This window comes from Oryzias melastigma, linkage group LG1 (assembly GCF_002922805.2).
Source record: "Oryzias melastigma strain HK-1 linkage group LG1, ASM292280v2, whole genome shotgun sequence".
Lineage (NCBI taxonomy): Eukaryota > Metazoa > Chordata > Actinopteri > Beloniformes > Adrianichthyidae > Oryzias > Oryzias melastigma.
In genome coordinates, this window is record NC_050512.1 from 32,101,486 (window position 1) to 32,111,517 (window position 10,032).

Genomic DNA, 10,032 nt, shown 5'->3' on the forward strand with positions numbered 1-10,032 from the left:
TTTTAAAATTGTCATTCTGCAGCTTTTTGGACTAATTTTGGCATTTACTAAGATTTTTTCGGCTATTTTGGAGTTTAGCTAATATTTCAGCTACATGTTAGCTGTTTTGGCTAACCTAAGTTTTTTGTTGTTGTTTTTTGGGCTAATTTGGCATTTAGCTAATATTTTAACTATCTATCAACTTCAGCATCTTCAGCGGCCAAATTCAGCTTCCAGCATTCACACTAGCATTATCACAGGTAATGCTATATATCTAGTTCATAATTGTGTTAAAAAGTTACAGTTCTAAAGTTTTAAAAACGTAGTTTTAGAGTGTTTAATAAATCTTTATCCTGTTCGACCTCAGGTTGTTCTGGATTTTAGCCCCTGATCGAGTTTGACCCTCTTCTGCATCAGGATCTCTCACTCATCAGCGGTTGTACTCTGGTGTTGAAAGTTTTGGAAAATCCATTTTTCTTCATCTACTCAGACAAATCCTCTAGTTCATTTATTCTGACAGATTATTCCAGGTCTAAAGTAAAAGGTTTAAGTTTCCAACTGAACGAGAATCGTCTGCTTGGTTTTCAGGATTAATAATCAAACATGCTGTGAAGCTTCTTAGTACACGCTTTTGTTTTCAGGTAAATTCCATTAGTTTTACCTGTTGCTGCCAAAACTTTAATATTATTTCAAGTATTTCTCTTTTCATGTTTTCATGCATTTGCTTGGCACAAAACCATTGATTTCAATGAAATGTATTTACAGAAACAGAAGCTGAATGTTTCATGTTGTCATAGTTTGAGTTTGTCTTGAATGGTAGTTAAATTCATTAAATCATTCATCTTCTTGTCCGCTTTATCCCTTTCAGAGTCGCAGGGTGTAGCTAAATTTAACCCTTAAAAAGATCCAAATCAACAAAGATGTTTTTGTTTTTAGGAATCTGATCTGAAAATGAGCTCCGGCAGCTAAAGGGTTAACGAGCCCCTAAAAAGACACTGACTCCTTCCATCACCACAACTGTTGGGTATTTTTAGTTTGGCAGAGTTAATGTGACCACAGGGACTAATTACAACAGGAAGCGTCTTCGTCTGCAGAATCTTTACCTTTCTCTGAGACGAGCAGAGATCACCGTCTCACCATATGGAGTTAAAAAAAGAGCAAAAATGAATCAACACTAATCGTGTGCTTCCTGAGATTTGGTGCTGCTTTTAAAAATTAAGCGTGAAAGTAAAAAAAAAATGATATCCTCATTAAACAGTGTGATTACAAGAACATCTGTGGAGAGGAGCAATAACATCCTGATGGCGGCGAGATACAGACGGTAAGTTCAGAGTGAGCAGAGGAAGGATCCAGATACAGAATCAGGAACAAAAAGTTTGGAAGATTTGAAGGAAAAAGAGATGAAATCAGAAGGAAATAGAGACGAGGCCTCACAGGTTCACAGACATGGAAGAATCTGGACTAAACTAAAGTTGGTCTGAAACCAACCAGGAGGGAAAACCAAATCAAGACTACCGAGGTCCCAAACTAAAACTAGAAACTTCACATTACCTGTTAGTGTGAATGCTGTAAGCTGAACGTGGACGCTGAAGATGCTGATGTTGACAGCTGAAAATGCTAAAGCAGATAGCTGAAATCGCTAAGGCAAATAGTTTAAAAAGCTGAAGCTGATTGCTGAAATCACTGAAGCTAATAGTTGAAAAGTCTGAAGCTAAGACAGCTGGTTCCACCTGCAGCAGGTCTAGTCGTTCAGACAAACTAAACACAGCTAAAAGTTTGTAAAGCTAAATCAGGGTCAGACGGGTCAGAATCGTGAGCATGGGGTCATCCAAGAAGAGCCTAGAGAGGTCAGAGTCCAGGCGAGGGTCGGGGCAGGCAGCAGGTAATCAGAGATAGAACAGGATCAGAACCAGAAGATCAGGTCCAGATGGAAACGCTCAGTAATGCAGACAGGGTGGTACAAACAATACTTCACACTGAGTCAGGCTCTGTGTGCTGTGGGTCATTGTAAATGAGAGACAGCTGAACTGCAGGAACTGTGCACCGGGGCTGCTGGGAGATGTAGTTTATTCAGGACTCTGCTGATGACCAGAGGGAGCTCTGACAACAATCTTGAGTGGAGTTCGGATTATCAGAGTCATCCAGTTTCACCTCTGGATTTGAGGATTGTCTGCTCTGTCTTGTGGGTCGATGCTGCAGGTCTGCGTCACGGCCTGGGTCAGCTGACCTTCAGCGACGGGACGTGCTACACGGGACAGTTCGAGAACGGCCTCTTCAACGGCTGCGGCGTGCTGGTCTTTCCCGACGGATCCAGGTTCGTCTCTCCTTTTCAAATCCATTTTCACGTTCTTCATCAGAGGGCTGTCCAAACACAGCGCCCCCTGCAGGCCATCTGTGTGTTCACATCTTCACCTTAGAGCTGGAGCCTTCACTCAGGCTGTGGTGGTCAGGACATTTCCTTCAGATGTGTCTGTGATGGAAAACTCTTAATTAACAATAAAGCCGTGGTCTCCAACCTTTTAGAACGGTTTACTGTCAGATAATATCTCCACAGGCTGGCCTGCACGAGCCTGAATGTTGGATGCTTTTTTTTTCTTAGCAACTGGTTTCCCTTAACTTTTGAGGGGAAAGTGAATCCCATCCTCTGTAAAATATCTGCAGCCGGTAAACTTACTTTAGACACTATGTAGGACTCATTCAAATAAAAAAGGAGGGCTGGCCGTAAATTAACAGAAGTTCTCCAATTAAGTATTAAATGATAAAAAAGTTAATGAGATATAAAGAGGGAACAACCTGAATCTGTTAACTAAATGTCTTCATTTTTAACATTTAAAATCAAATTCCTCTGTGTCAGTTTGGGCCCAAAAAAACCCGACCGGGACACCCCAACATGACCCGCTCAAGAGTGAGTCAAAGATGGATGTGGAGGAATAAACATTCTCTCAGAATCCCAAAATAAAAGGGAAATAATATGTTTTTTCTTCTGTGACCTGGTCCCAAGTGGGCCGCAGACTGGTATCGGTACCAGTCTTTGGGTCAAGGGTTGGGGACCACTGCCTTATAGGGCTTTTGTATATGAGTGTAAAGGTTTAGACGGTGATGAAGACCAAAAACTACAATTCCCAGAGCTCCGCCCCTTCACGTTTGGCATCATTGAAAAGCCCCAAAGGTCCTCTGAAGGCACCAGTGGAGTTCATTCAGTCATCTGTAGCGGTCGGGAGACATTTGGGTTTAGAAATGTCCTCTGCAGAGAACACATTCACGCCGCGGTCGTCAGGAGGAAACTGCCTGTCCAAAAGAACGGAGCTCTAGTGAGGTTGATCAAAACGTTCCTACAGTCCAACAGTTTCTCATGGGAAGCTCCAGCAGTCTGTTAAGAACAAACGTATGTCAGCACGCTAAGCTCACAAAGTGTTTCCGTTCAGGTTTATTTCTGCTGCTATGAAGCAGAATGTCGTGGAATGGGAGCAGAAAACCGAGGAGGCACAGCAGCACAGAAAGGAGCCAAATGAATGCAGAACTTCATGAAACTGTCATAGGTACATAAATAGAAAAGGAAAATATGAACAGCACAAAGGCAGACCTCGAGGTCAGCTCAGGTAAAAAAAAAAAATCTGCTGCGACCCTCAGCCGAGGCTTTTATTGCAGGAACATGCTGATTATTTTTGAAGTAGTCCTTTTTTGTGGGTTGACCATTGTGATGCAGACGGAGCCGCGCGCTGCTTTTTCGTAATCCACTTCTCAGACAACCGTTTGATTGAATAAGCCAACTTTGTTACATAAAGACGTCTAACAAAAAGTCTTCCCCATTCAGACTTCATCACTTCAGAGTTTTCATCTGCTCCCTTTGTTTGGTGAAGGTGAACCCTCCAGCGTGGAAAATAAAGAACCAGTGTACACCTTGTTCAATGTCACCTTTTTGTTGAACCAAACATTTAATTTATGCCACAAGGACTTTAGAAAACTCTAAAACATGTTGTTAATACTAAACCACGGCAGCAGGAGAGGCGCAGCAGGTGTTCGGCAGGTCTTAGAAGCTTCTTCGGCAGGACTTTGGCTCTTCTTTGGGAGGTCTTCGGCTCTTTTTCTGGAGCTCTTCGTCTCTTCTTCTGGAGGTCTTCATCTCTTCTTCTGGAGGTCTTCTACTCTTCTTTGGGAGGTCTTCATCTCTTCTTTGGGAGGTCTTCATCTCTTCTTTGGGAGGTCTTCATCTCTTCTTTGGGAGGTCTTCATCTCTTCTTTGGGAGGTCTTCGGCTCTTTTTCTGGAGCTCTTCGTCTCTTCTTCTGGAGGTCTTCGACTCTTCTTCAGGAGGTCTTCGACTCTTCTTCAGCTTTTCTTCGGCAGGTCTTTGGCTCTTCTTTGGCAGGTCTTCTTCTCTTCTTCTGCTATTGTCTGGCAGGTTTTTGGCTCTTTTTGGCATGTCTTTGTTGTGTTTGTGGGACAAATGTATTCAGTAAAGACACAACGCTGGCTCCTGCGGTAGGCGTCATTAGTTTTGTTTTGACGATGATGTGTTGAAGATGTTTTTTGCTGTCTGACTCTGAAGGAATCATTAGTTTCAGTTAAAAGCCTCACGTCATTCTTCATCATGAAACAGAAGCTCCCTCCTCTTCCTCCCTCTCACCTGTCATTTGCTTAAGTCTGCAGGTTTTGGTTGGAGACTCACCTTTCTCCCGTTAACGGCTGTTTGCTCCAGGTACGAAGGCGACTTTGCGCAGGGGAAGTTCCAGGGCGTCGGCGTCTTCACTCGCTTCGATGGGATGAAGTTTGAAGGCGAGTTTAAGCGCGGCTGTGTGGACGGATTCGGTGAGGCTTCACACAACATCAACCGTCTATTTTCTTCAAAGAAAATTCATGAAATGTTTGTAACTTTAACCTGTTGTTGCTCCTTAAGATGTAAAAAACCTTCTGATCTATGGCCCTAGCTACATCCGCTACCGGTACCAATCCGCATCCGCTACTGGTATCGATCCACCTATGGTACCATTTTGTGTCTGTTACCAATCGGCTACCAATCCACGTACGTTACCAATCTGCATCTCCTACCAGTACCAATCAACTACCTGTACCAATCCAGTACCGATCTGCAACCGGGAACAATCCATGTCCGGTACCAATCTGTGTCTGGTACCAATCTGCATTCGGTACCGGGTTAAGGTTATTTTTAGGGTACCGGAGTGGTCCCAGTTTGCTGCTTGAAGGTTGGAACAACCAGCCTGTCGAATAATGACGAGTTGGGGACACCCAAAACATTCTGACGCGGAGAATCTTTAACCACGCGTCAAAACGTGGCGAGTTTGGAATGAGAACATGCTGACCTGAACAGGTTTGACCACTTCTCACCTGCAGACGCCGTATCCACCTGAGGTATCACGGGCTCTGAGGCTCTGAGACGGACGTGTTCTGTCCTCCACCTCACAGTCTCGTGGTAGTACCAGCCGGACCGGAACAGCTTCCTGCGTTCATTAATGGCTCCTAACAAAAAGATCAATTTGTCCGCCTCGTCTGACTCAATGAGCTTTAATAGATTTTCACCTTCAGGTGTGATTTTTAATCCTAATTTCATACACACACGGGGAGGAACTCGGCGTGTCGCCGCCTCATCTTCCTGCGTTCTTTGTTCTGGTTCCATACAGGTATTGTTTAAACTATATTGAACAGTGAAATGTGCTAATTGGCCTGAAGCTCCTGCGCGTCTGGGCTCCGAGTCTCTGGAGGTAATCAACACATTTTTATTTGAGGCTGCCGGGTGGTGAGGGCGGATCAACGTGTCACTGTGACAACTGGCTGATATTTGTGCCTTTAAAAATAGAGACGGAACGTACAGATTCTCTGACATGGAGGAAGCAGCCTGATGAAAATGAAGGCCTTCATTCAAACAGGAGCGCCGTGATGGGAGGCGGCTCAGAGACGAGATCGCACAGACCCGCCGGAGAAACGCAAAGTTTCACTAATGTTTTCTCATCACTTCCTGTCTGCAGATTCAGGTTCTAAAATAATCGGAATCAAAGATATTCAGAATTTTTTAACTATTTAAAAGTCCTTTGCAAACATGAATCTGTAAAAAAGAAATGTTTTGTTAAGAGTTTAAAACATTTCTCTGGAATTTCTTAATTTCTATTGATTCATAAATATGTTATTTTATTTTTAATATCTTCCTGTACAGACAAAATTCTAAATATTTATAGGTTTCTATTAGGGATGCAACCATGCAGTTTTCTCACGGTTCGAAACGTTCCTCGATGTGAGCCTCAAGGTACGCCACAGCGGAGCTCGCCAGCTCGCCACAGCGGAGCTCGCCAGCTCGCCACAGCGGAGCTCGCTACAGCGGAGCTCGCCAGCTCGCCACAGCGGAGCTCGCCAGCTCGCCACAGCGGAGCTCGCCAGCTCGCCACAGCGGAGCTCGCCAGCTCGCCACAGCGGAGCTCGCCACAGCGGAGCTCGCTACAGCGGAGCTCGCCAGCTCGCCACAGTGGAGCCTGCTAGCATGCCAGAGTGCCAGAGTGGTACTGAATTAACAAAATGTGGTAGTGAACGGCTCGTTTTTCTATGGAATATGGTCGCATCCCTCGTATCTATTATCTGCTCATCATTTACTCTCCAGAGTCTTCAAAAAGCTGAAACTGTTTATTTTTATTCTCTGAGTCCAAACTTTGCTGGAGTTCCTGTTAAAGTTCTGATGTTTCTCCATCTGTGGGTCTGGACTCAGCGTGGCGAGCAGAATAATTCTGATTCCTTCTGCCGCATTGATGTTCATCTGCTCTGAGCTGCTGGATGTGATGAAGGGGGTTCTGGTTCTGGTTCTGGAAACCCAGAAAACCTGCAGCGGTCTGCTTTCCTGCAGCAAACGTTTCTTTCACCACAAACACCTCCCACCGGAGGGAAAGTGTCTCCTCTGAGCGAGACGGGTCTCCAGGCGGTAGGAAAGGGGGCGGAGCCATCCTTAAGCCGCGCTCAGACGGCGAGCTGAATCTCAGAGGAAGCTGCTGGGCGAGAATGTCATTTTAGGAGCTTTATGTGGCCGTCTACTTAGAAGCTGCTGGAGTCCCGGTGGTTGCCAGGCAACTTTCCCTAAAGATATATATGTGTTCAGCCCTCAGCCCCCCCCCCGGCAAAGCCTCGCACAGAAGCCAGGCAGCAAATCTGTTTCCCCAAAAGCCCGCCGTTCTGATGGGAGCGCCCCCTGTGTCTGTGCAGGTCTGCTGACGTTCGCCCACGCCCGAGGGGGGGGCAGCCACGAAGGCCTGTTTGAGAGCAGCCAGCTGGCGAGGAGGGGGAGCAGCCATGGCGCCGTCCAGAGGGCGCAGGCGGCCGCCGCCAAGGCCCGAGCCCTGGCCATGTGACCCCGCGCCGCCCGTTCACCCGGACCGACGGGTTCCCTCCCCAGGACAGAAACCGAACAGAGCCACCGCCTCGGGGTCAGCCGAGGAGCCGCCGGTGCTAAATCTGGTTCTGGAGAACCCGACCGAACCCTGGAGCTGAAGGGGATCCTGAGAGGACTGATCCGGTGATGTCATCAGAACGTGAGGGTCCACACTGAGCGCCACGAGTACGCGGTCCAATCAGGATAAAGAACGAAAGAACAGATGGAAAATATGAAAAACAGACGTAACTGAAAACATATATGAAATGTTGAAGAGAAAAAATGAAAATTCAAAATTAAAAAACTTTTTTTAAAAAAGAAAATATGAGAAAAAAATGTAAAATTTGAAAAAAATGGAAAAAATAGAAATTTGAAAAACAGACACTGTAACTGATTTTTTAAGAAAAAAAAGAAAAATTGGAAAAAAACATTGAAAATTTTAAAAACCGACATAAAAAAGACATAACTAAAAAAAATTAAAATTTGAAAACAAGACATTTAAAAACAAAATAAAAAAAATAGAAATTGTTCATTAAAAATGGAAATTTGAACATAAGACACTTTTAAAAAAATAAAATGAAAAAAGAATTTTTGAAAAAAAAATTGAAAAACAGACACACTGATTTTTTTAAATTCAAAATTTGGAAAACAAAAATTTAAAATCGGACATAAATAAAACAATGAAAATTTGAAAACAGAAATTGTTCATTAAAAAATAAAAAATTGAAAACAAGACATTGTTAATTAAAAAAATGAAAATTGAAAAAAAAATCAAATACATTTTTTGAAAACTTGAAAATTTGAGCAATATATTGTTAATTAAAAAAACAAAAACTTAAAAATCTAAATTGAAACTGTAAACTAAGAACTGAAAGTGGAGATTTTGAAAAGTAAAAAAGGTTGAAAATTCAAAACAGCAGCTGTTACTAATAGATACATACTTTTTCAGTTGGTAATTTTACAAATATAGTTTTCCTTTTTTTCAATTTTTCAATTTTTGTTTTTTCAAATTTACAATGTCTTGTTTAAAAAAATTAGTTACAATGTCTATTTTTCAAGTTTTCAATCAGTTTTTTCCTTCACTTTGTGCTGATCTGACTCCGTACTCGAGGTCCAAATCCCAGAAAACTGAGATCAATGAGGTCCAGATTAGAAACTCTGAACTCCCATCATGCCTGCAGCCTCCTCAGGTTCTGGATTCAGTTTCATCACTTTAATATATATATATATATATATATATATATATAAAATCAGTTTTACTACAAAACGAGATTTAATGAAGTCATTTGAAATATTCTAAAAAGTTTCTTTAAAAATCTAATCTTTCTCAGAGAAAAGAATGAAGAAACAGAGATATAACTCTCTGTGCTACACGGTTCACACTGACTGAAGCCTTACAAGCTGAACAGTTTTCAGAGGCTGAGCTTAATTGATCAGGAGCTCGTTAGGACCCTCCTCGCTCCCGGATCACCGCATCAGCTCCTCGGGGTCTCCTGCTTCCTCCTGAAGCCTCCCGGCTCCAGACTCTGACCTCTGCCTCCTTTCACTCGGCGCCGTTCGCTCTCAGATCGGCGTCCTCCTCAGTGCCAACCACGCAGTGCCAACAGACGGCGGCTGATCCCGAGCGGAGCGAGTGGCTCGCCATCAGAGAGGGAAGGTGGAGGATGGAAGCGCCGCGTTGTGCAGGCGGCAGTAATGAGTGCAATTTCTGTGTTGGAGGTGCAATTTGATAATAACGTGCAATTTCTGCCTGAGAGCAAGATTTCCCTTCCACCGGCTTTTAAATTCAGAGATGAGGAGCTGGCGGCTCTAAACTGCAGGAAAAGGCTTTGCAGGTTCCAGAGACGATCATCCAATAACAGCCTGTGTTGATGTTGACTCGCCTCTCTTTGTGCGCGTAAGTGCACGTCTGCTGGGAGCCAGATTGGAAATGATGTCTCTTTTTATGAGAAATTTGTTTTTTTACGTCCATGACAAAGAAAAAGTGCATTTCTGCAGGTAAGCTGCTTTAGCCCCTCCCATCTGAAGGCTCAGTGTTACCCCACCCCCCGCCTGAAGCGTGTGGTGAGACAGTTCACACGTGCACTGTGCCCGTGGGATTGTGTGTGTGTGTGTGTGTGTGATGGGGTGGGCGGGGGAGGGGTTATTAAATGGGAGATGGGTTTAATTGTCTGATTGGTGAATTTCTTGGAGGATGATTGGTTTAGGATGTGGTTTCAGGCTCATGTCCTCCCTGCTGACCAATTTGACGGCAAAGCGGTTGAGGTTTGTCACACCTTTTAATTGGCTCTGGGAGCAGAGGCGGCGCCGTTCAGCGCGCCGTCTATGGCGAGGTGTTTGTTTCCTCTGATCCGTCCGTGTTGATGTTTGTCTGTAAAATCTCCTGTTTTTCTGTTTCCAGACGGAATAATCGTTCTTTCTCGTCGTCTTAAGCATCGTGAACCCTTTAAAAAGGCGCCTTAACACTTGAAACGTCAGACGTAGTTCAGGAACGCGGCTGCCCGAATGTTGGTTGAATTCACTGTGATCAGAATCCGTCATGGAGCTCAGCCAGCGAGGCCGAGCGGGCCTCATATGGTTCAAAAGTTAGTTAGCTCGCTACGCTAGCCAGCCTGCGGACAGCGTAGCATGCTAGCAAGCTCGGCAGTATCGAACTCTGCTGTGGCGTGGTAGCGATCTCTGCTATAT

The 10,032-nt window shown here is 44.2% G+C and overlaps 1 protein-coding gene across 3 annotated transcripts in view; it reads left to right on the forward strand.

Annotated features, from left to right (window-relative positions):
* LOC112156928 (MORN repeat-containing protein 4) overlaps window positions 1-10,032 on the forward strand; it is a 30,182-nt gene that overhangs the window by 10,742 nt on the left and 9,408 nt on the right. For 2 of the 3 annotated variants that reach the window (XR_004948675.1, XR_004948677.1), the window contains exons 3-5: window positions 2,179-2,293; window positions 4,678-4,787; window positions 7,179-7,504. Coding sequence is in view for 1 of the 3 variants with exons in the window: in XM_024289296.2 (XP_024145064.1) it covers window positions 2,179-2,293; window positions 4,678-4,787; window positions 7,179-7,324 (371 nt within the window). In the remaining 2 variants the exon portion in view is untranslated. Of the gene's footprint in view, window positions 1-2,178; window positions 2,294-4,677; window positions 4,788-7,178; window positions 7,628-10,032 lie in introns of those variants that run through there. The other variant, XM_024289296.2, reaches the window with a different exon arrangement.